General features: G+C 46.7%; 1 protein-coding gene across 1 annotated transcript in view; it reads right to left on the bottom strand.

Annotated features, from left to right (window-relative positions):
* Nucleotides 1-25,838, bottom strand: part of LOC109885688 (poly(A)-specific ribonuclease PARN) — a 29,612-nt gene extending 3,774 nt beyond the window's left edge. Inside the window, exons 1-25 of the mRNA XM_031813840.1 lie at nucleotides 25,618-25,838; nucleotides 25,318-25,395; nucleotides 25,057-25,136; nucleotides 22,765-22,832; nucleotides 22,295-22,376; nucleotides 21,882-21,942; nucleotides 21,511-21,676; nucleotides 21,077-21,139; nucleotides 20,883-20,921; nucleotides 20,551-20,593; nucleotides 18,413-18,493; nucleotides 18,013-18,069; nucleotides 17,737-17,814; nucleotides 15,082-15,125; nucleotides 14,365-14,407; nucleotides 13,714-13,789; nucleotides 6,872-6,982; nucleotides 4,751-4,820; nucleotides 4,537-4,592; nucleotides 3,666-3,752; nucleotides 3,465-3,539; nucleotides 2,523-2,718; nucleotides 2,124-2,272; nucleotides 301-367; nucleotides 20-177 (exon numbers count right to left, since the gene is read on the bottom strand). Of these exons, the coding sequence (XP_031669700.1) occupies nucleotides 20-177; nucleotides 301-367; nucleotides 2,124-2,272; nucleotides 2,523-2,718; nucleotides 3,465-3,539; nucleotides 3,666-3,752; nucleotides 4,537-4,592; nucleotides 4,751-4,820; nucleotides 6,872-6,982; nucleotides 13,714-13,789; nucleotides 14,365-14,407; nucleotides 15,082-15,125; nucleotides 17,737-17,814; nucleotides 18,013-18,069; nucleotides 18,413-18,493; nucleotides 20,551-20,593; nucleotides 20,883-20,921; nucleotides 21,077-21,139; nucleotides 21,511-21,676; nucleotides 21,882-21,942; nucleotides 22,295-22,376; nucleotides 22,765-22,832; nucleotides 25,057-25,136; nucleotides 25,318-25,395; nucleotides 25,618-25,636 (2,047 nt within the window). The 5' untranslated portion in view covers nucleotides 25,637-25,838. The remainder of the gene's footprint in view (nucleotides 1-19; nucleotides 178-300; nucleotides 368-2,123; nucleotides 2,273-2,522; nucleotides 2,719-3,464; nucleotides 3,540-3,665; nucleotides 3,753-4,536; nucleotides 4,593-4,750; nucleotides 4,821-6,871; nucleotides 6,983-13,713; nucleotides 13,790-14,364; nucleotides 14,408-15,081; nucleotides 15,126-17,736; nucleotides 17,815-18,012; nucleotides 18,070-18,412; nucleotides 18,494-20,550; nucleotides 20,594-20,882; nucleotides 20,922-21,076; nucleotides 21,140-21,510; nucleotides 21,677-21,881; nucleotides 21,943-22,294; nucleotides 22,377-22,764; nucleotides 22,833-25,056; nucleotides 25,137-25,317; nucleotides 25,396-25,617) is intronic.
* Nucleotides 25,839-26,751: the final 913 nt, after the last annotated feature.

The raw sequence follows: 26,751 nt of genomic DNA, 5'->3' as shown, positions 1-26,751 counted from the left end.
TGGCTCTCACTCGTCTCACCATCAGTCTTCCTCATCCTGTTGTTCTTGCGGCTCTTCTTGCTCTGAATGGTTGAAGGCTGTTGCCATTCGCCCGCCGCCGGATCACTAGCGTCGTCTCCCGCCTCCGACCCCGCCTCTTCCTGGATCGGACTCATGCTCGACGAATCAGACTCAGACCTACAGGAAACAGCAACCAAATCACAGGCGTAACTTCCTTCAATGAACACCCAGGTAGTTTTTCCAAGTTAAGGACTGAAGGACTGAAAGTACTGGAGTTCAACTGTACACATGTTTACTTACTGAGTTTTCAGCCAGCCTTCTGACGTCTTACTGTCCACTACTCCTGCATACGTCCGTACACACACCCCTAGAGACAACACAGACCCACAGATCAGCTCCACACACCCCTAGAGACAACACAGACCCACAGATCAGCTCTACGCACCCCTAGAGACAACACAGACCCACAGATCAGCTCTACGCACCCCTAGAGACAGACCACAGACCAGATCCACACCCCTAGAGACAGACCACAGACCAGCTCCACGCACCCCTAGAGACAGCACAGACCAAACCCACACACCCCTAGAGACACCACAGACCAAACCCACACACCCCTAGAGACACCACAGATCAAACCCACACCCCCCTAGAGACACCACAGATCAAACCCACACCCCCCTAGAGACACCACAGATCAAACCCACACCCCCCTAGAGACACCACAGATCAAACCCACACCCCCCTAGAGACACCACAGATCAAACCCACACCCCCCTAGAGACACCACAGATCAAACCCACACCCCCCTAGAGACACCACAGATCAAACCCACACCCCCCTAGAGACACCACAGATCAAACCCACACCCCCCTAGAGACACCACAGATCAAACCCACACCCCCCTAGAGACACCACAGATCAAACCCACACCCCCCTAGAGACACCACAGATCAAACCCACACCCCCCTAGAGACACCACAGATCAAACCCACACCCCCCTAGAGACACCACAGATCAAACCCACACCCCCCTAGAGACACCACAGATCAAACCCACACCCCCCTAGAGACACCACAGATCAAACCCACACCCCCCTAGAGACACCACAGATCAAACCCACACCCCCCTAGAGACACCACAGATCAAACCCACACCCCCCTAGAGACACCACAGATCAAACCCACACCCCCCTAGGGACACCACAGATCAAACCCACACCCCCCTAGAGACACCACAGATCAAACCCACACCCCCCTAGAGACACCACAGATCAAACCCACACCCCCCTAGAGACACCACAGATCAAACCCACACCCCCTAGAGACACCACAGATCAAACCCACACCCCCCTAGAGACACCACAGATCAAACCCACACCCCCCTAGAGACACCACAGATCAAACCCACACCCCCCTAGAGACACCACAGATCAAACCCACACCCCCCTAGAGACACCACAGATCAAACCCACACCCCCCTAGAGACACCACAGATCAAACCCACACCCCCCTAGAGACACCACAGATCAAACCCACACCCCCCTAGAGACACCACAGATCAAACCCACACCCCCCTAGAGACACCACAGATCAAACCCACCCCCCCTAGAGACACCACAGATCAAACCCACCCCCCCTAGAGACACCACAGATCAAACCCACACACCCCTAGAGACACCACAGATCAAACCCACACACCCCTAGAGACACCACAGATCAAACCCACACACCCCTAGAGACACCACAGATCAAACCCACACACCCCTAGAGACACCACAGATCAAACCCACACACCCCTAGAGACACCACAGATCAAACCCACACACCCCTAGAGACACCACAGATCAAACCCACACACCCCTAGAGACACCACAGATCAAACCCACACACCCCTAGAGACACCACAGATCAAACCCACACACCCCTAGAGACACCACAGATCAAACCCACACACCCCTAGAGACACCACAGATCAAACCCACACACCCCTAGAGACACCACAGATCAAACCCACACACCCCTAGAGACACCAGATCAAACCCACAAACCCCTAGAGACGTCGGTCCTGATCTTCTTGCTGCCCGTGTCGGAGTGTGTGTGTGTGTGTGTGTGTGTCCTTACCGTCGGTCCTGATCTTCTTGCTGCCCGTGTCGGGGTGTGTGTGAGAGTGCGTGTAGCCACTCCATCCGTCAGCGTGTGATCTCTGAGCCTCTCCCTCCGTAGGCTGCTCCTCCTGGATCGGACTGACGCAGCGTTTCCCCAACGACGGCCTGACGCCCACAACACATGGACCGGCAGCCACATTTAAAACATCAACCTGCCTTAGAGACTCCATGGTGACCTTGTAGAACATCCTTAACTTCTTTTAATAAGAGAACAGGGACATTTTAATGGACAAGACGCCTTTCAACAACCCTCTTCCATTAAAAGTCCATCGAATGAAGTGTGTGTGTGTGTGTGCGCGCGCGTCTCAGTGTGTGTGTGTCAGTGTGTCTGTGTGTGTGTGTGAAAGGCGTGTACCTGTTGTGACCGTAGCTGTAGCCAGTAGGACCAGCACCAACTGTAGAGGGGGAGGTGTAGTGCGGTTTAACCCAGCCGTCCTCGTCCCAGGACTGGGTAGAATGGCCCTGGCTCTCCCTGACCTGCTGCCTGCCCTGGACATACTCTGCATACGTCTGGATACGGTAGCTCTCCGCATAGCGACTGGTGTTCATCGCTGGTCACAGAGGGGGAACGGGAGTCGGGGTCAGAATAAAGATGTGGAACATTTGAGGTGCTGCTGGCCCGGTACTCCCATCATGTGAGCTCCGGCCAAAGTCAAGTACTGGTCTCTGGGTCAAACGTAGCGCACTATATAGGGAACAGGGCCGGTCTCTGGGTCAAACGTAGCGCACTATATAGGGAACAGGGCCGGTCTCTGGGTCAAACGTAGCGCACTATATAGGGAACAGGGCCGGTCTCTGGGTCAAACGTAGCGCACTATATAGGGAACAGGGCCGGTCTCTGGGTCAAACGTAGCGCACTATATAGGGAACAGGGCCGGTCTCTGGGTCAAACGTAGCGCACTATATAGGGAACAGGGCCGGTCTCTGGGTCAAACGTAGCGCACTATATAGGGAACAGGGCCGGTCTCTGGGTCAAACGTAGCGCACTATATAGGGAACAGGGCCGGTCTCTGGGTCAAACGTAGCGCACTATATAGGGAACAGGGCCGGTCTCTGGGTCAAACGTAGCGCACTATATAGGGAACAGGGCCGGTCTCTGGGTCAAACGTAGCGCACTATATAGGGAACAGGGCCGGTCTCTGGGTCAAACGTAGCGCACTATATAGGGAACAGGGCCGGTCTCTGGGTCAAACGTAGCGCACTATATAGGGAACAGGGCTGGTCTCTGGGTCAAACGTAGCGCACTATATAGGGAACAGGGCCGAGGGAAGAGGCTTATGGATAGGCCAGTACTCACCGATCTGTACCTGGTCCGTCTGACTCAGAGATACAAACGCTGACGTGTCATCAATCCACGACACCTGGATGTTACCTAGGAGACATGCGGGAAGACATGGAAATTAAAAAGGTGTCCTGGTGTGGTGGCCCAGTCGGCGGTAGTGACCTGGCCCGGTCAGTAGTGATATAGATCATCATCATATTATGTGGTGGGTCTTACCAAAGGCACTGAACAGCTGGTAGAGGTCACTGGTCTTCCACTCCTTAGGGAAGGTAACGTACAGAACATGATCCCTCTTGGGCTGGACTGCAGGGGGGGGGGGGGGCAGAGGAGGAGAGGCAGAGGAGAAGGGGGGGGGCAGAGGAGGAGAGGCAGAGGAGAAGGGGGGGGGGCAGAGGAGGAGAGGCAGAGGAGAGGGGGGGGTGCAGAGGGGGAGAAAAAGAGGGGAACAAGGAACGTTCTCAGTCACCACTGACCGATGGTTTGTGTACATCATTGCCACGGCCCATTTCTACATGCCATCTTTAATAAATCCTCTCCGTTTTCCTTCGGCTGCCGACTATATGCAGACGAGGTAGTGTCTAATACTACTGTGCTGTAGGACATGGTGATGTACACTATATAGTATCACATTGAACTACTAATACTACTGTGTTGTACAGTATATAGTATCCCATTGAACTACTAATACTACTGTGTTGTACAGTATATAGTATCCCATTGAACCACTAATACTGTGTTGTACAGTATATAGTATCCCATTGAACCACTAATAATACTGTGTTGTACAGTATATAGTATCCCATTGAACCACTAATAATACTGTGTTGTACAGTATATAGTATCCCATTGAACCACTAATAATACTGTGTTGTACAGTATATAGTATCCCATTGAACCACTAATACTGTGTTGTACAGTATATAGTATCCCATTGAACCACTAATACTGTGTTGTACAGTATATAGTATCCCATTGAACCACTCATACTGTGTTATATAGTATCCCATTGAACCACTCATACTGTGTTATATAGTATCCCATTGAACTACTAATACTGTGTTATATAGTATCCCATTGAACTACTCACGGTCTGGTCCACTGATGTTGAGGTAGGGAATATCTATGATCCTCATCAGGAACAGTCTGGCGAAAACACGAGACGTCAACGAAGCATTATAACGCTTCATACAGCTGACAGATGTGTTTTAACTACACTAAGACATGCTGAGGTAAGGGATATATACACGAGTCCCCCCGTAGGAGAGGTAAAGAAACTGAAGGGGAGAGAACCGAGATCTTACTTGTTGACGAAGGGTTGGATGAGTTTCGATTGGGATGGGATGTGGGCTCTGGGGGGAGTCAGGAAAGTACCTTGAGAAGGAAAGAGAAAGTTTTAAAAGATTGAGAAACAGCCACGATGACCATAGGCATATCACAGCAGCTACTGCTATAGTCTACACGGCATCAGAGAGATTCAAAGCTGTCCATGGAACTGTTCCCCCAGTAGTGTTACCATGGAGATGGCCTTTTCTCAACTCCCGCCTCCTCTCACGCCTCCTTTTGAAAAAAGGTCTGAGGTCAAAATCGAGGAGAGGCAGCGATGAGGGAACGTGGATGGAAATTGAGTCCTCCAGTAGCACCACATTTGGCAAATGACGTTTACATGGGATGGATCTCAAAAGAAAAATGTATGTGATGAAAACAAATTAAGTTGCGCAATACTTTTTATCGATAAAAACATGCTACTTATTGTTTTTAAGTGAGAACATGCTCGTCTCCTCCGACAACACCTGACTCAAAAAGCTGTGGTGGCAGATCGACTCCTCCATGAAGGACTTAGGGTAGGATACACTTCACTATCCTCAAAAGGTGGCTGACATCTGACATCAATTGACATCTTTGACCACAGGAGAGAACGAAGGAGAGCAGACTTTTGGCCAGCGCCGTAGGGTTAGCGCCACAGGCCAGCAGTACACAGTGTAGAAGGCAGTACCCATAGCAGTACAGTGTAGCACCCAGTACCCATAGCAGTACACAGTGTAGCACCCATAGCAGTACACAGTGTAGCACCCATAGCAGTACACAGTGTAGCACCCATAGCAGTACACAGTGTAGCACCCATAGCAGTACACAGTGTAGCACCCATAGCAGTACACAGTGTAGCACCCATAGCAGTACACAGTGTAGCACCCATAGCAGTACACAGTGTAGCACCCATAGCAGTACACAGTGTAGCACCCATAGCAGTACACAGTGTAGCACCCATAGCAGTACACAGTGTAGCACCCATAGCAGTACACAGTGTAGCACCCATAGCAGTACACAGTGTAGCAGGTAGTACCCATAGCAGTACACAGTGTAAATGGCAGTACACATAGCAGTACAGTGTAAATGGCAGTACAGTGTAAATGGCAGTACACAGTGTATTAGGCAGTACCCATAGCAGTACACAGTGTAGAAGGCAGTACCCATAGCAGTACACAGTGTAGCAGGTAGTACCCATAGCAGTACACAGTGTAGCAGGTAGTACCCATAGCAGTACACAGTGTAGAAGGCAGTACCCATAGCAGTACACAGTGTAGAAGGCAGTACCCATAGCAGTACACAGTGTAGAAGGCAGTACCCATAGCAGTACACAGTGTAAAAGGCAGTACCCATAGCAGTACACAGTGTAGAAGGCAGTACCCATAGCAGTACACAGTGTAAAAGGCAGTACCCATAGCAGTACACAGTGTAGAAGGCAGTACCCATAGCAGTACAGTGTAGCAGGTAGTACCCATAGCAGTACAGTGTAGCAGGTAGTACCCATAGCAGTACAGTGTAGCAGGTAGTACCCATAGCAGTACACAGTGTAAAAGGCAGTACACATAGCAGTACAGTGTAAATGGCAGTACACATAGCAGTACAGTGTAAATGGCAGTACACAGTGTATTAGGCAGTACCCATAGCAGTACACAGTGTAAAAGGCAGTACACATAGCAGTACAGTGTATTAGGCAGTACACAGTGTATTAGGCAGTACCCATAGCAGTACACAGTGTAAAAGGCAGTACCCATAGCAGTACACAGTGTAAAAGGCAGTACCCATAGCAGTACACAGTGTAGAAGGCAGTACCTAGGTAGTATACAGTGTAGAAGGCAGTACCTAGGTAGTATACAGTTTATAAGGCAGTACCTATAGCAGTACACAGTGTAAAAGGCAGTACCCATAGCAGTACACAGTGTATTAGGCAGTACCCATAGCAGTACACAGTGTATTAGGCAGTACCCATAGCAGTACACAGTGTAAAAGGCAGTACCCATAGCAGTACACAGTGTATTAGGCAGTACCCATAGCAGTACACAGTGTATTAGGCAGTACCCATAGCAGTACACAGTGTAAAAGGCAGTACCCATAGCAGTACACAGTGTAAAAGGCAGTACCTAGGTAGTTGGCCATGGAGATGAAGCAGAGACCAGTGATGAAGGCATCGTAGCCCGCCTCGTGGAGCTGTTCCTGGGCTGTATCGTAGCTGGGGAACCCCTCCGCCGTCACTGGGCCACGGAGGAAAGAAGCAGGGATAAATCAGACACTACATTAACCATGGACGAGACCTGTCCTACTGTAATCAGACACTACATTAGCCATGGATGAGACCTGTCCTATTCTACTGTAATCAGACACTACATTAGCCATGGATGAGACCTGTCCTACTGTAATCAGACACTACATTAGCCATGGACGAGACCTGTCCTATTCTACTGTAATCAGACACTACATTAGCCATGGATGAGACCTGTCCTATTCTACTGTAATCAGACACTACATTAGCCATGGATGAGACCTGTCCTATTCTACTGTAATCAGACACTACATTGGCCATGGACGGGACCTGTCCTACTGTAATCAGACACTACATTGGCCATGGACGGGACCTGTCCTACTGTAATCAGACACTACATTAGCCATGGATGGAGACCTGTCCTATTCTACTGTAATCAGACACTACATTAGCCATGGATGAGACCTGTCCTATTCTACTGTAATCAGACACATCATTAGCCATGGACGAGACCTGTCCTACTGTAATCAGAAACTACATTAGCCATGGACGAGACCTGTCCTATTCTACTGTAATCAGACACTACATTAGCCATGGATGAGACCTGTCCTATTCTACTGTAATCAGACACTACATTAGCCATGGATGAGACCTGTCCTATTCTACTGTAATCAGACACTACATTAGCCATGGATGAGACCTGCCCTACTGTAATCAGACACTACATTAGCCATGGATGAGACCTGTCCTATTCTACTGTAATCAGACACTACATTAGCCATGGATGAGACCTGTCCTACTGTAATCAGACACTACATTAGCCATGGATGAGACCTGCCCTATTCTACTGTAATCAGACACTACATTAGCCATGGACGAGACCTGCCCTATTCTACTGTAATCAGACACTACATTAGCCATGGACGGAGACCTGTCCTATTCTACTGTAATCAGACACTACATTAGCCATGGATGAGACCTGTCCTATTCTACTGTAATCAGACACTACATTAGCCATAGATGAGACCTGTCCTATTCTACTGTAATCAGACACTACATTAGCCATGGATGAGACCTGCCATACTGTAATCAGACACTACATTAGCCATGGATGAGACCTGTCCTATTCTACTGTAATCAGACACTACATTAGCCATGGACGAGACCCGTCCTATTCTACTGTAATCAGACACTACATTAGCCATGGATGAGACCTGCCATACTGTAATCAGACAATACATTAGCCATGGATGAGACCTGTCCTATTCTACTGTAATCAGACACTACATTAGCCATGGACGAGACCCGTCCTATTCTACTGTAATCAGACACTACATTAGCCATGGATGAGACCCGTCCTATTCTACTGTAATCAGACACTACATTAGCCATGGATGAGACCTGCCATACTGTAATCAGACAATACATTAGCCATGGATGAGACCTGTCCTATTCTACTGTAATCAGACACTACATTAGCCATGGACGAGACCCGTCCTATTCTACTGTAATCAGACACTACATTAGCCATGGATGAGACCTGTCCTATTCTACTGTAATCAGACACTACATTAGCCATGGATGAGACCTGTCCTACTGTAATCAGACACTACATTAGCCATGGATGAGACCTGCCCTATTCTACTGTAATCAGACACTACATTAGACATGGACGAGACCTGTCCTATTCTACTGTAATCAGACACTACATTAGCCATGGATGAGACCTGTCCTACTGTAATCAGACACTACATTAGCCATGGATGAGACCTGCCCTATTCTACTGTAATCAGACACTACATTAGCCATGGACGAGACCTGCCCTATTCTACTGTAATCAGACACTACATTAGCCATGGATGAGACCGGTCCTATTCTACTGTAATCAGACACTACATTAGCCATGGACGAGACCCGTCCTATTCTACTGTAATCAGACACTACATTAGCCATGGATGAGACCTGTCCTATTCTACTGTAATCAGACACTACATTAGCCATGGATGAGACCTGTCCTACTGTAATCAGACACTACATTAGCCATGGATGAGACCTGCCCTATTCTACTGTAATCAGACACTACATTAGCCATGGACGAGACCTGCCCTATTCTACTGTAATCAGACACTATATTAGCCATGGACGAGACCTGCCCTATTCTACTGTAATCAGACACTACATTAGCCATGGATGAGACCTGCCCTACTGTAATCAGACACTACATTAGCCATGGATGAGACCTGCCCTATTCTACTGTAATCAGACACTACATTAGACATGGACGAGACCTGCCCTATTCTACTGTAATCAGACACTACATTAGCCATGGATGAGACCTGTCCTATTCTACTGTAATCAGACACTACATTAGCCATGGATGAGACCTGTCCTATTCTACTGTAATCAGACACTACATTAGCCATGGATGAGACCTGCCCTATTCTACTGTAATCAGACACTACATTAGCCATGGACGAGACCTGCCCTATTCTACTGTAATCAGACACTACATTAGCCATGGATGGAGACCTGTCCTATTCTACTGTAATCAGACACTACATTAGCCATGGATGAGACCTGTCCTATTCTACTGTAATCAGACACTACATTAGCCATGGACGAGACCTGCCCTATTCTACTGTAATCAGACACTACATTAGCCATGGACGAGACCTGCCCTATTCTACTGTAATCAGACACTACATTAGCCATGGATGAGACCTGTCCTATTCTACTGTAATCAGACACTACATTAGCCATGGATGAGACCGGTCCTATTCTACTGTAATCAGACACTACATTAGCCATGGATGAGACCTCCCCTACTGTAATCAGACACTACATTAGCCATGGATGAGACCTGTCCTATTCTACTGTAATCAGACACTACATTAGCCATGGATGAGACCTGTCCTATTCTACTGTAATCAGACACTACATTAGCCATAGATGAGACCTGTCCTATTCTACTGTAATCAGACACTACATTAGCCATGGATGAGACCTGCCATACTGTAATCAGACACTACATTAGCCATGGATGAGACCTGTCCTATTCTACTGTAATCAGACACTACATTAGCCATGGACGAGACCCGTCCTATTCTACTGTAATCAGACACTACATTAGCCATGGATGAGACCTGTCCTATTCTACTGTAATCAGACACTACATTAGCTATGGACGGAGACCTGTCCTACTGTAATCAGACACTACATTAGCCATGGAAGGAGACCTGTCCTATTCTACTCTAATCAGACACTACATTAGCCATGGATGGAGACCTGTCCTATTCGACGCCACGAAGAATACAGCAGAACAGTAAGTGGACACTTCCAACAACACAACAAGTTCAAGTCGAGCAGACATTTGAAAGAGTATTTACATTTCAGCGAGACAACGCAAAGGCGAAATCCATTAAAGCCAAGATAATGGGATTCATTATGCTACTTGCTATGGGCGTCAAGACCGACATTTGGACCAGCGATGTCAGCCCCATGAGCATGCCGAGTCTGACAGCACAGCGGGTCGATGAGGATTTCCTACTGAGGAAAGACGTATTGCTCAAGAATGTGCTGGTTCTCATACCGCTGCAGCCATTTCAATGGCATTTGAGAACATGTAAACATGAACACCCTCCTTGCGCCGTTCAAACTACTGACTGGAGAAATAAGCTCATCACCTGTCTGCAGTAGACGTGATACCCTCTGTCATGGCATTGAAGCGTCTGCTCAACAAAACTGCCGACAGACCGTGGGGTTAATTTACAGTACTCGAGGCTGTGAACAAGCGATTCAGTGGCATTCTCTCTGAGCCTCTTTACTGTGTTGCCACCATGCTCGATGCTAGGTACTTCGATGCAGACGGGAAACAGGGTTTACGTGAAATGTTACATACACAGCTGGACACGATGGAAAGCTCATGATTTCTTTTAGACTTGCGGTAACGCTCCGTGCTTCGACATCGATAGTCGTTAAAAAAATGTCGGAAACATTAACTTACATGACCTACAGCATGGTCAAGCAACTGTTTGTTACATACAACATTATTTGTGGACATCAGACAGATGTTGCTGTCCGGTTTTGTGATGAAACAAAAAAGGTGTTTGAATTCATTCTGCCACCGTCTTGTCTCGGCCTATATAGTGTAACAGTATAACTTTAGACCGTCCCCTCGCCCATACCCGGGCGCGAACCAGGGACCCTCTGCACACAACAACAGTCACCCCTCGAAGCATCGTTACCCATCACTCCACAAAAGCCGCGACCCTTGCAGACCAAGGTGGAACCACTACTTCAAGGTCTCAGAGCAAGTGACGTCACCGATTGAAACGCTATTTAGCGCGAACACCGCTAACTAAGCTAGCCGTTTCACATCCGTTACAATAGCACCACCGCTAACTAAGCTAGCCGTTTCACATCCGTTACAATAGCACCACCGCTAACTAAGCTAGCCGTTTCACATCCGTTACAATAGCACCACCGCTAACTAAGCTAGCCGTTTCACATCCGTTACAATAGCACCACCGCTAACTAAGCTAGCCGTTTCACATCCGTTACAATAGCACCACCGCTAACTAAGCTAGCCGTTTCACATCCTTTACAATAGCACGGTGGCGAGGCATATGAACTAACAGGTTATGGAGCAAACAAAGCCATTATCACGAGTCAGAGTTTTTTCCCCCGATGAGCTTGACCTTATTTCTATTACACCATATTAGCAGTCATTTTCCATTCACCCTGTTCTATGTAACAGCGAGAGGTCAAGGCTACGACATGATACTCAAAATGGTCCCTGTACCCATCATGATGTATGCTACTTGCTATGGGCGTCACGACCGACATTTGGACCAGCGATGTCAGCCCCATGAGCATGCCGAGTTTCACAGCACAGCGGGTCGACGAGGATTTCCTACTGAGGAAAGACGTATTGCTCAAGAATGTGCTGGTTCTCATACCGCTGCTGCCTATGAATTAAAGTTTATAACGTAGGTGCAACACAGGTCGAGATAAACATTTGGAGGTGACCGTGACACATTCAATACCGCCTTGCACACTCTTGCCTGCATCTAAGCTGATATAGGGTGTAATCATTAGTCCAAGTTGCAAACGAGAGTTTCTATTGGACAAATCCAGGTATATTGTAACCTCGTTTTGTTCCACTTGCTTCAGTTTAAGAAAAGTTCGACAGAATCAGTTTAATGAATACACCCCCTTATCACGTGTTGACTTTCATAGCAGCCACGTTGTTTTCCTTCTCACATCGATGTGCTCTCCTCCTCTCACCGTATCCCTTCACTTGTGGACAATGCACACCACATGCGCTGTGTGACCAGGCGACAAAAAAAAAAACTTCAAGCCATACCATATAACCGCTACACAAGGACTTCGTCGTCGTCACCATATTAGCTTAAGTAACGTCATAGTCAACACAGCCAATAGAACTAATGCGTTAGTAAACCTGCTACAATCATGCAGTAACGATACAGTGTACAGCCATTAAGCAGTTTAGCACTTACATTGGCGGGCCCCAGTGGCAAATAAATTAGTAAAACAAAGTTTACCTTGACTTGGAAGAGTTCCAGTGTTGTGTTGGAAAGTCCTAGCCAGCTAGCTAACATAGCATCCCTCTATTTGAGCAGTGTGTTTCAGTAGGCTAAAACTAGGTAACTGCATTCGCTAGCAATGTGAGTAAAACTGAAAATAGTTCATCTCTAGCTTTATTTTGGAAGAAATTACTTCAAAAACGTTCAACTATTGTATTTCTCTGAGTCAAAAATTCCCCGCAGTGCTAGCTGTAGCTTCTACTTTCAGTACTAGATTCTGACATTCTCTGAGCCTTTGATTGGATGGACAACATGTCAGCTCACTTCATACATGAGCTCTGATAGGTTGGAGGACGTCCTCTGGAAGTTGTCATAATTACTGTGTAAGTCTATGGTAGGGGTGAGAACCAAAAACCATGAAGCCAAAAACCATGAAGCAAACCGTGCACCCATCAAACCGTGCACCCATCAAACCGTGCACCCATCAAACCGTGCACCCATCAAACCGTGCACCCATCAAACCGTGCACCCATCAAACCGTGCACCCCCTGGGGTCCCGAGGGTTGAGTTTGGGAAATGCTAACAGGGTTATAGGTCTCATTATTTTCTGTCTCTGCTTCCATAGATTTTGTCCACACTGCTACTGCTTACGACGCCAAAATATAATGACTATAAAAACTTAGATTTTTGTTAGTATACGGTCCCATACAATAATCTGTACTCCTAAATAAAGTGACCCCACTGCAGTCACTTCCCCGACTTTGAATACCACTGCATCACAGTATCTACATAGGTCCTATAGATCAAATGGTTCAACCTCGGTTAAAATACCAAGTATAATTTCCTCTGTCCGGAGTACACCTGAAGTACTCCCTCTTGCATTTTAACAGTAAGCCTATGGTATTAGGAGTCTTCTCAAGCACCCCATGTGGATAGGTCTAGTACCACCAGGGGCTCTTTAGTACCCTTGGTTGAGAACCACTGCTATAGAATCTTGTCCTCAACTATAGACAATATAAGGTTAAGTTAGAATTTTTTTACACAAAATGTACCACCATTTCCATTATGTTAAAAGCTATATGATTTTGTTCATGTGATGTAGTTATTTTGTTAGATAAGCTTCTGAAATAACTTCCTGTTCCTTAAACGTGGCGTAGTCGTCGTCATGTTCTCTTACCAACTTTAGGAGATTTGAAGGGGCTCTCTTTCAGCTGTTTCTGCAGCTCTGCTAGAGACGTGATGTTGATCAACTCCTAGAAGGGATCAAAAAAACAAAAAGGCACAATGAATATTCTTCAGACTTCCACAGGGGGTTTCATGACATCCTTTTTTTGTTGTTGAATTTTACCCCCTTTTTCCTCCCCAATTTCGTGGTATCCAATTGTTAGTAGCTACTATCTTGTCTCATCGCTTTAACTCCCGTACGGGCTCGAGAGAGACGAAGGTTGAAAGTCATGCGTCCTCCGATACACAACCCAACCAAGCCGCACTGCTTCTTAACACATCCAACCCGGAAGCCAGCCCCACCAATGTGTCGGAGGAAACACCGTGCACCTGGCAACCTTGGTTAGCGCGCACTGCGCCCGGCTCTCCACAGGAGTCGCTGGTGCGCGATGAGACAAGGATATCCCTACCGGCCAAACCCTCCCTAACCCGGACGACGCTAGACCAATTGTGCGTCGCCCCAAGGACCTCCCGGTCGCGGCCAGTTGCGACAGAGCCTGGGCGCGAACCCAGAGTCTCTGGTGGCACAGCCCTGAACCACTGCACCACCCGGGAGGCTATGACATCCTTTAACCTGACATCTAAATACCTGAAATAGTATTACCTTGAACGGTTGCGTAGTGGCCATGAGCTTGGTGTCCAACAGCCTGAGGAAACAATAGAGAAGATACTTGGTCCGTTGGTTAGAGAGGAACATCTATCTTTACCAACAGCACCAAATATACACACGCATTGGGGGGAGGGGCACCGCGTTGAGGGGGAGGGGCACCACATTGAGGGGGAGGGGCACCGGGTCAGACGCAGAGCAGAGCTCCTGGGTGAAAAACCTGGTGGGTTAAGTGCCTTGCACAACGGCAGGAGATGGTACATGGGATCAGAGCAGCAGCCTTCCAGCTGCCAGTTCATTCCCATGTGTGTCGCCGGCTCGTCCAGCTGCTGGTCCCCCTCTCCAACCTCTGGGCTACTGGAGAGGTTTCTAGATTAACAGTGCACCAGATAAATAGACTGAGTCCCAGAGAGGTTAGGTCAAAGTAGTGGTAAGCCTTGTCGGAGCCAGAACGGCCCATAGAGATATAGTAGTAGTACGTCTTTACCCGGGGAAGACCCTCCGAAACCCTCACGCAGCAGAATGTCCTTTACCCGGGGAAGACGCACCGAAACCCTGACGCAGCAGTATGTCCTTTACCCGGGGAAGACCCCCCGAAACCCTGACACAGCAGAATGCATTTACCCAGGGAAGACCCACAGAAACCCTGACACAGCAGAATGTATTTACCCAGGGAAGACCCACCGAAACCCTGACGCAGCAGTATGTATTTACCTGGGGAAGACACACTGAGTGACTTCTTTAAAGTCATTCAGGTCCTGTGGAGAAGAAAGAAAAGACTGTCAAATAGAAAAGAAACAAGGTTGCTCTAAACCACTGTGTTTCCGACCTCATTCCGTCAGTAGAATATAACTGGTTATTCTTTAAAAAGTGCTTTCCTCACAATCTTAAATAAGCATGCCCCGTTAAAAACATGTAGAACCAGGAACAGATATAGCCCTTGGTTCACTCCAGACCTGACTGCCCTTGACCAGCACAAAGGCATCCTGCATTAGCATCCTGCATTAGCATCCTGCATTAGCATCCTGCATTAGCATCCTGCATTAGCATCCTGCATTAGCATCCTGCATTAGCATCCTGCATTAGCATCCTGCATTAGCATCCTGCATTAGCATCGAATAGACCCTGCGATATGCAACTTCTCAGGGAAGTTAGGAACCAATATACACAGGCACTTTGAAAAAGCAAGCCTTCGCTTTCCTAACAGAAATTTGCATCCTGCAACACAAACGCCAAAAAGTTCTGGGACACTAAAGTCCATGGAGAATAAGAGCACCTCCTCCCAGATGCCCACTGCACGGAGGCTAGAAAACATTGTCACCACCTATAAATCCACGATAATTGAGGATTTCAATAATCATTTTTCTACAGCTGGCCATGCTTACCACCTGGCCACTCCTACCCTGGTCAACACCCCCCACAGCAATTTTCCCAAGCCCCCCCCATTTCTCCTTCACCCAAATCCATAAAGCTGATGTTCTGAACGAGCTGCAAAATCAGGACCCCCCCCCCCCCCAAAAAAAAATCTGGACCCTCTCTTTCTAAAATTACAGCCGAAATTGTTGCAACCCCTATTACTAGCCTGTTAAACATCTTTCGTATTGTTTGAGATCCCCAAAGATTGAAAAGCTGCCGCGGTAATCCCCCTCTTCAAAGGGGGAGACAATCTAGACCCAAACTGCTACAGACCTATAGCCATCCTACCCTGCCTTTCTAAGGTCATCAAAAGCCAAATTAACAAACAGCTCACCGACCATTTCGAATCCCACCGTACCTTCTCTGCTATGCATTCTGGTTTCAGAGCTGGTCATGGATACACCTCAGCCACGCTCAAGGTCCTAAACGATATCATAACCTCCATTGATAAGAGACAATACTGTGCAGCCGTATTCATCAACCTGGCCAAGGCTTTCGACTCTGTCAACCACAACATTCTTATCGGCAGAATCAACAGCCTTGGTTTCTCAAATGATTTCCTCGTCTGGTTCACCAACTACTTCTCAGAAAGAGTTCAGCGTGTCAAATCGGAGGGCCTGTTGTCCGAACCTCTGACAGTCTCTATGGGTGTGCCACAGGGTTCAATTCTTGGACCGACTCTCTTCTCTGTATACATCAATGATGTAGCTCTTGCTGCTGGTGATTCTCTGATCCACCTCTACGCAGACGATACCATTCTGTATACTTCTAGCCCTTCTTTGGACACTTAACAAACCTCCAGACAAGCATCAATGCCATACAACTCTGCTTCCGTGGCCTCCAACTGCTCTTAAATGAAAGTAAAACTAAATGCATGCTCTTCAACCGATCGCTGCCAGCATCTGCCCGCCCATCCAGCATCACTACTCGGGACTGTTCTGACATCTACAAATACCTAAGTGTATGGTTAGACTGTAAACTCTCCTTCCAGACTCACAAAATTAAATCTAGAATATGCTTCCTATTACGCAACAAAGCATCCTTCACTCATGCTGCTAAACATATCCTTGTAAAACGGACCATCCTACCAATCCTCGACTTCGGCGATGTCATTTATAAAATAGCCTCCACCACGCTACTCAACAAATTGGATGCAGTCTATCACAGTGCCATCCGTTTTGTCACCAAAGCCCCATATACTACCCACCACTGCGACCTGTATGCTCTCGTTGGCTGGCCCTCGCTTCATATTCGTCGCCAAACCCACTGGCTCCACGTCATCTATAAGTTTTTTGCTAGGTAAAGCCCTGCCTTATCTCAGCTCACTGGTAACCATAGCAGCACCCACCCGTAGCACACGCTCCAGCAGGTATATCTCACTGGTCACTGCAAATTCCTTTGGACGCCTCTCCTTACAGTTCTCTGCTGCCAATGACTGGAACGAATTTCAAAAATCGCTGAAGCTGGAGACTCATATCTCCCTCACTAGCTTTAAGCACCAGCTGTCAGAGCAGCTCACAGATCACTGCACCTGTACATAGCCCATCTGTAAATAGCCCATCCAATCTACCTCATCACCATACTGTATTTATTTATTTTGCTCCTTTGCACCCCAGTATCTCTACTTGCACATTCATCTTCTGCACATCTATTCACTCCAGTGTTTAATTGCTAAATTGTAATTATTTCACCACTATGGCCTACTTATTGCCTACCACCCTTGTCTTACCTTATTTGCACACACTGTATATACACTTTTCCATTGTTTTATTGACTATGTTTGTTTATCCCATGTGTAACTGTGTTGTTGTTTGTGTCACACTGCTTTGTTTTATCTTGGCCAGATCACAGTTGTAAATGAGAACTTGTTCTCAACTAGCCTACCTGGTTAAATAAAGGTGAAATTTAAAATTAAACCACTGTGTTCATATATAAATGGTGCGTGTTTTGTACCTCTGGCAGTACGCAGTAGAACTGATGGATGGTGTGCATGACGTCTAGCAGCATGTTGTGGCCAACCACCAACTTTCCCTGGGTTGGAGAGAGGGGGGAAAGAGTTGAGTCCCAACCTAAAGGTATGGCGCCCAAGAGATCAAGGAGAACTCACTCAACTACAATATTCCTTATCGTTTCAGTGGTGGATTGCAAAGGCAGTTGGTATATACTGGTACATCGTAACATACAGATTAAAACTAAACAATTTGATAACAGGTTGTCAGGGTAACTCACAGATTTGGAGATGGCGTGTATGACCCTGGAGAATCCCACAGCGTCATTCAGCTCCTCCTGGAAGGATTGACGAGGGTCACGTTCAGTAGGAAACGTAGCAAAACATTGCAAAGAAACTACAAAGGAATGTCTCTTATTGGACAAGTCATCTCCCAGATTCAAAACGTTGCCTCCTGATCATGTTTCTTGAAAGGGGGGGGGGGGGTAAAGATTTGGAACATTAAGAAGAAATGTGCCGTCTGCTTTTTAGATACAGTAGAAGAAAATTAAACTGGTCGTGTCATTCTGGAGTTACTGTGTTTAGACTGCTTCCATCTAGAACACCACAGGGAGGAATGTTCTGGAATGTTGGGTTTGCTTCTTTTTTTGTTGGAAAAAAAAACCGTAGAAGGAACGTCACCTGTTCTCTCTCCTGTTTCTGCCGTTCTCTCCTCTTCCTCTCCTCGTCGTCCACCTTGCTGATCTGGATGTACCGCTCTTTCTGAAACCCCATTATATCATCACATAATACACCCTTCTATTAATGTACATCAGCACCTACTGACCGGAGCCGACCCCACCTACTGACCGGAGCCGACCCCACCTACTGACCGGAGCCGACCCCACCTACTGACCGGAGCCGACCCCAGACCAGAACACCGGCAGGGGGGGGGGGGGGGGGGGGGGGGGGGGGGGGTCAGACCAGAACACCGGCAGGAGGTCAGACCAGAACACCGGCAGGAGGTCAGACCAGAACACCGGCAGGAGGTCAGACCAGAACACCGGGAGGAGGTCAGACCAGAACACCGGCAGGAGGTCAGACCAGAACACCGGGAGGAGGTCAGACCAGAACACCGGGAGGAGGTCAGACCAGAACACCGGGAGGAGGTCAGACCAGAACACCGGGAGGAGGTCAGACCAGAACACCGGGAGGAGGTCAGACCAGAACACCGGGAGGAGGTCAGACCAGAACACCGGGAGGAGGTCAGACCAGAACACCGGGAGGAGGTCAGACCAGAACACCGGGAGGAGGTCAGACCAGAACACCGGGAGGAGGTCAGACCAGAACACCGGGAGGAGGTCAGACCAGAACACCGGGAGGAGGTCAGACCAGAACACCGGGAGGAGGTCAGACCAGAACACCGGGAGGAGGTCAGACCAGAACACCGGGAGGAGAGGAGGTCAGACCAGAACACCGGGAGGAGGTCAGACTAGAACACCGGGAGGAGGTCAGACTAGAACACCGGGAGGAGGTCAGACCAGAACACCGGGAGGAGGTCAGACTAGAACACCGGGAGGAGGTCAGACTAGAACACCGGGAGGAGGTCAGACTAGAACACCGGCAGGAGGTCAGACTAGAACACCGGGAGGATAGTATTTCATTGTGTTGTTCCTTCTAGATCAGGAGGTGTTGCTCTTTCTGGAACATCATATATAATATAAAACATACATGTGTTTATAAGGTATACAAACATACACCTCACACTGACTGGAGACAAAAGTTACTCTAAACAGTTATACTGCAGAGAAAATAAAATAATTTCATTAAACCTGATTACTAACGTAGAAGATCCCTGAGTAACTCCAGATTACTAACGTAGAAGATCCCTGAGTAACTCCAGATTACTAACGTAGAAGATCCCTGAGTAACTCCAGATTACTAACGTAGAAGATCCCTGAGTAACTCCAGATTACTAACGTAGAAGATCCCTGAGTAACTCCAGATTACTAACGTAGAAGATCCCTGAGTAACTCCAGATTACTAACGTAGAAGATCCCTGAGTAACTCCAGATTACTAACGTAGAAGATCCCTGAGTAAATCCAGATTACTAACGTAGAAGATCCCTGAGTAACTCCAGATTACTAACGTAGAAGATCCCTGAGTAACTCCAGATTACTAACGTAGAAGATCCCTGAGTAACTCCAGATTACTAACGTAGAAGATCCCTGAGTAACTCCAGATTACTAACGTAGAAGATCCCTGAGTAACTCCAGATTACTAACGTAGAAGATCCCTGAGTAAATCCATTGGTATGAAGACAGTTAAAATGGAGCCCTAAACTAAAGTTGAAACTGGTATCACTCATTACATCCTCTAGCTTAATGGATTTATTTAACTAGTCAGTTAATTAAGAACTATTTCTTATTTTACAATGACGGCCTACCCCTCCCCTAACCCGGTTAATGCTGGGCCAATTGTGCGCTGCCCTACGGGACTCTTGATCACAGCCTGTTGTGATACAGCCCAGGATCGAACCAGGGTCTGTAGTGACGTCTCTAGCACTTCAATGTAGTGCTTTAAATCGCTGTGCCATTCAGGAGCCTTATTCCTAGTATAAAGGTCTTAATGATTAGTTCAATCAGGTGTGCTAGCGGTTTAAGGCACTGCATCGAAAGTGCTAGAGGCGTCACTACAGACCCTGGTTCGATCCCGGGCAGTATCACAACCAGCCGTGATCACGAGTCGCGTAGGGCTCTGGAATAGTTCAAATACATGGACTGGCTGGGGATCCCCCTGAGGAGAGGTTTTGAGAACCTCATCTAGCTGGCAGGCTGACCTTCTCTGTCTCCAAGGTCTCCACATGAAGACCCTTTGGGAACCTATAGGAGAGTAGATCAACATTATCCTTCTATAAAGATATGTCATCTCTGTACAATATACACACTCAGTACTAGAACTATATAAACATTTTATTATAAACATTAACTGTCACGAAGCAGCGTTAAAACTACAGATAAAAACCCCAATTCATCTGTTTTAGAAATAGCAGAATGGTAACAATTCAAAAAGTGGATTTCATTAATCTCCCTGTGTTCTTGGGATGGAACACTGAATTATATCTGCAGAGTTCTAGAACATTGCTGCTCTTGAAGGACAGAACGTACTTACTTGGAGTTGAGAGTCTGGTAGATCAGCTTCCTCTGAAACCTGGAGTGGAGCAGTGAACAGAACAGGGGGAATGGAGGTTTAATAAACAAAACACTGGTAAATCTTGCTGGGGGGGTAAAGCCCTTTGAGACTGAAATAAAAGTGTCGTATAAATGCACATTTTTCTCACACACACAACACACGCGTTTCTTTACCCAGTGCAGGGCTCCAGGTCCACAGTCTTCTCTGAGGTAGTGAACAGAGATTCCACCTTCTCTCTGCAAGGGACAAGAGGCAGGAGGAAGACTTAACAAAACGACGACAGGGATGCGTTCTGGGCTGGAGCTGAATGGTCGTGTCTGGGGTAGCTAGGGAGGGAAAGGGGCAGTAGGAGGAACTAGTGTCAGAGGGTAGCTAGGGAGGGAGGGGGCGGTAGGAGGAACTAATGTCAGAGGGTGGCTAGGGAGGGAAAGGGGCGGTAGGAGGAACTAGTGTCAGAGGGTGGCTAGGGAGGGAAAGGGGCTAGTGGCGGCTGGAGGAACTAGTGTCAGCAGGAGGGAAAGGGGCAGATTTGGGACCAGGCTGTCATCTCTCTCACCACATGCAACTACAGTCTAAAGTTGTAACTAGAAGTCAGGTTTAAACTTACACCACCCGCCCGATGTACTCCCTGTGCTCCTCGGGGATGCTACCGGGGCCTTTGTTTGAGTTGGGGGAGATGTAGGAGGGGTTTCCTGATCCGTTACTCTGACTCCGCCTCTCCTCATACTGCTCTCGCAGCTGCACTTCCTCTTCCTGGTTCAGGTACGGGATCCCTACGGCAACCAGAAAAGGAGGCGGGGTTAGATGGCGGAGTGTTGGTTGGCTTAAATCAATCACTTCGTCATCTTTATTGACCTAGTTGGAATTCCTAGAGCATCCAGAACAGGGAAGGGGGTTAACTAGAGTAGCTTCAATCCATCAAAACGATTTATTGTCCTAGTTGGGATTTCTACGGCAACCAGACAGAATGCCACCTACCGTGACGGAACACTTTGTTGAAGTCAAAACCCTGACTGGCCAGGAAGTCTATGCTGGAACTCTGAAATAACAAAACAGACATATTTACCAAAGCACCACCAGGGGCAACATGGGTCCTATTCTCCAGGGATGGAAAGGAAGCAAACGGGCTGAAATGGGGAGTGACAACCTAAACCTGTCCAATCAAATCACGTGTATTTATATAACGGGCTGAAACGTGATTTGATTGGACAGGTTTAGGTCGTCACTCCCCATGTATTTACATAGCCCTTCTTACATCAGCTGATATCTCAAAGTGCTGTACAGAAACCCAGCCTAAAACCCCAAACAGCAAGCGATGCAGGTTGTCGAAGCACCAATAAGAAATGCTTGTACCACCCGGATAAGATAAGACAGACCAACAGTTTCCTAACCTGGCAGATGAACTTGGTGTCTGGGGAGGTTCTGTTGAACGGCTTTGGGAATATATAAAAATTAAAAGTCTTGATGACGTACCTGTGGGGACAAGAACACCAGGTCAGCTAGGTTAAACATTCCTATAGCCTGCATAGAGATCACATATAGCTGACTTATAGTGTTAAATAAAGTGTATCAGCCTATATCAGCTGGTCCCAGATCAGTATTTCAGACACAACCCATTTGTTATGACAGTGTAACACCACAGTAGAGAAGAGTTGGCTAAATCACTAACTGATCTGGGGTCAAGTCACGGGCCGATATAGGATCAGGTCCATATGGAGTCTCATTCAGAACAATCTGAAAGGCTAAAAACAGATCCTAAATCAGCACTCCTACTCTGAGAAGCTTCATGTTACGCAGATGTAACTCAGTTCAAAACCGACTGCGTGTTAAATGTTAAATCAGAGAGATAAATCCTACTCACTTGGACTCTGCCTGGTCATATGTGAACGTACACAGTCCAAACTGAAACAGCAAGAAGTCCATGGAGTGCTGGATAGAGAGGGGGGGGGGGCAGAGGAGTGGAGAGGGGGGGGGGGGGGGGCAGAGGAGTGGAGGGGGGGGGGGCGCAGAGGAGTGGAGGGGGGGGGGGTGGAGGAGGGGAGGAGGGGGGAGTGGAGTGGGGGGGGGGGGGGGGGGGGAGCCAGAGGAGTGGAGAGAGTCTCAAACGTGTACATTTAAAGCAGGACCGATAGCACATGGCCTTGTTGTGACCCATACATACAGACTCCAGGAATCAAAAACACCCGAAAACCATGATCAAATTCAGCCATGATATAAAAAGTTATGCGAGCTATATTAGTTATATACAATGGGAAGTTGACATACACTGAGGTTGGAGTCATTAAAACTAGTTGACATCCACTTAGGTTGGAGTCATTAAAACTTGTTTTTCAACCACTCCACAAATTTCTTGATAAACTATAGTTTTGGCAAATCGGTTAGGACATCTACTTTGTGCATGACAATGATAATTTTTCCAACAATTGTTTACAGACAGATTATTTCACTTATAAATTCACTGTATCACAATCCCAGTGGGTCAGAAGTTTACATAGACTAAGTTGCCTGTGCCTTTAAACAGCTTGGATAATTCCAGAAAATGTCATGGCTTTAGAAGCTTCTGATAGGCTAATTGACATCATTTGAGTCAATTGGAGGTGTACCTGTGGATGTATTTCAAGGCCTACCTTCAAACTCAGTGCCTCTTTGCTTGACATCATGGGAAAATCAAAAGAAATCAGCCAAGACCTCAGAAAAACAATTGTAGACCTCCACAAGTCTGGCTCATCTTTGGTAGCAATTTCCAAACGCCTGAAGGTACCACGTTCATCTGTACAAACAATAGTACACAAGTATAAACACCATGGGACCACACAGCGGTCAAGCCAGTCAGGAAGGAAACGCGTTCTGTCTCCTAGAGATGAACGTACTTTGGTGCGAAAAAGAACAAATCAATCCCAGAACAGCAGCAAAGGACCTTGTGAAGATGCTGGAGGAAACAAGTACAAAAGTATCTACATCCACAGTAAAACGAGTCCTATATCGACATAACCTGAAAGGCCGCTCAGCAAGGAAGAAGCCACTGCTCCAAAACCGCCATAAAAAAGCCAGACTACGGTTTGCAACTGCACATGGGGACAAATATCGTACTTTTTGGAGAAATCTCTTCTGGTCTGATGAAACAAAAAACAGAACTGTTTGGCCATAATGACCAACGTGATGTTTGGAGGAAAATGGGTGAGGCTAAGAAGCCAAAGAATACCGTCCCAACCATGAAGCACGGAGGTGGCAGCATCATGTTGTGGGGGTGCTTTGCTGCAGGACGGACTGGTGCACTTCACTAAATAGATGGCATGAGGGAAAAGTATGTGGATATATTTTAGCAACATCACAAGACCTCAGTCAGGAAGTTAAAGCTTGGTCACAAATGGGTCTTCCAAATGGATAATGACCCCAAGCATACTTCCAAAGTTGTGGCAAAATGGATTGAGGACAACAAAGTCAAGGTATTGGAGTGACCATCACAAAGCCCTGACCTTAATCCGATAGAACATTTGTGGGCAGAACTGAAAAAGCATATGCGAGCAAGGAGGCCTACAAACCTGACACAGTTACACCTGCACTGTCAGGAGGAATGGGCCAAAATTCACCCAACTTACTGTGGGAAGATTGTGGAAGGCCAACCAAAACGTTTGACCCAAGTTAAACAATTTAAAGGCAATTCTACCAAATACTATTTGAGTTTGTAAACTTCTGACCCACTGGGAATGTTATGAAAGAAAGAAAAGCTGGGAGAAAGAAAAAAAATCTCTCCTATTATTCTGACATTTCAAATTCTTAACATAAAGTGGTGATCCTAACTGATCCTAACTGACCTAAGACCGGGACATCTTACTAGGATTAAATGTCAGGAGTTTAAATCTTTTGCTAAGGTGTATGTAAACTTCTGACTTCAACTGTAGCGACTCACTCAGTGCTGGACCGACACCGACAGTTTTAACCAGGGCCAAATATTTAGTGTTTTGTTTATGTTAGAGTTTTGAATATCGTTCTCATTCTAGACATTCCATTACATTGTTAAATATTCTCCATGTTAAACTAACGGGGAACCAACATGGCTGCCATAAAACGTTGTAGTGTCAAGTAAATGCAGCATAATGCAGGAAACCGCATTGCCCCCCAACTCTAAACGCATGTATCTCTTGACTGTTACCTTTTTTAGCTTCATGTAGCGCTCCTCTGGCGTGTCCAACCCGTTAGTCAGTGCGCTGACGTTGGGCCCATCGCTAATACCTGAAACCGAATAGAGTGTATTTTCTACTGTATTAACTAGATAATGATGAAGATGTCAAGAGTTCAACACCGAATTCGTGTGTGTGGCTTGTAGCAGCCACGGAAACGGGTTGGCGAGCGAGCTAGTTAAAATGTAACTATACACGTTTGCCAGTTAAATAGCTAGCTAACAATGACTTACCTGAAAATTCCCCATCGATTGCGAGAAAGTCTGCTTCCTCTATTGCGCTGTACACAGTGCTTAAACTGTCTTTGAAATCTGTAATACAAAAACAACAATCAGCCAACATGCGTTGGTGGTTTACTCAACACGCAAGCTAGCTATTAATGCTAGTTAGCGGGTTAGCATTCACAACCTCGCGGAAATGAACAGAATCATGATTGTGCGGTGAGAAACCACAACTAAGTTTGTGTATCTAATAGCATATGACTATAATATCTGTGTATATTATCTATAAGGGTGCATAAAGAGGTGAATTACTTGTTCGTGTCACCTCCATCCCTACAGAAAGACAAAAAATACAATGTACCAAACGGCTGCTGTCACTCAAGAGGATTTTAATCTTTCCAACACTTCCGGCGTAGTGACGTTTTTGACACGACGTCAATCAAAATATGGCTAAGACAAAATAAAAGCCGTACGATGCACGAATCACGATTACGCGCTTTCTAGCTCGAATGTAGTGTGGGTTTATCAGTCGTGCGGTGAGCATAACTGAACATGTTATAATGGGTGTCCCCCCCCCATTTTGACCAGCAATTTTAATTGGTATTTTCACGCTATCAACGGTCACCCAATGCAAAAGCCATGTAAGACAGACTAAAATGAAGATCCACATTTTTTAGATAGGTGTCAAAGAATGGTAGTATAGCAATCTTATCCGGATTAATGTGTGTTTATGTTAAAATTACACATATGACCATTGTTATCTAACTGAAGCTAGAGTTTCACCTTTGTCATTATTGATCAATTAACAAATAATTACAAATCTAAGATTTTCTTACATTTCTGTCCTCACAAAATGTTGATGTGACACTACATACATACACTTTGCCTGTGACACTTGAACCCTTGGTTATACTAGGACCCGTGGTTATGCTAGGACCCTTGGTTATGCTAGGACCCTTTATGCTAGGACCCTTGGTTATACTAGGACCCTTGGTTATACTAGGACCCTTGGTTATGCTAGGACCCTTTATGCTAGGACCCTTGGTTATACTAGGACCCTTGGTTATGCTAGGACCCTTTATGCTAGGACCCTTGGTTATGCTAGGACCCTTGGTTATACTAGGACCCTTGGTTATGCTAGGACCCTTGGTTATACTAGGACCCTTGGTTATACTAGGACCCTTGGTTATGCTAGGACCCTTTATGCTAGGACCCTTGGTTATGCTAGGACCCTATGTTATGCATAAACCTTCTTACTCAAAGATCTACTCCAACAACACATTGCTGTCACCATTTTTATTAACTCTAGTTGGTGTTCAGCAATAAATTCAAAACATTCTTTGAAATGGACAACATACACTACATGGCTAAAACGATCCCCCCCCCCGTTGCTATAACAACCTCCACTCTTCTGGGACGGCTTTCGAACATCGTTGCGGGGATTTG

Source organism: Oncorhynchus kisutch, unplaced genomic scaffold (genome assembly GCF_002021735.2).
Source record: "Oncorhynchus kisutch isolate 150728-3 unplaced genomic scaffold, Okis_V2 Okis06b-Okis10b_hom, whole genome shotgun sequence".
NCBI classification, from domain to species: domain Eukaryota; kingdom Metazoa; phylum Chordata; class Actinopteri; order Salmoniformes; family Salmonidae; genus Oncorhynchus; species Oncorhynchus kisutch.
The sequence above is the reverse complement of the archived record's forward strand: the minus strand, read 5'-3'. Positions and strand labels throughout refer to the sequence as shown.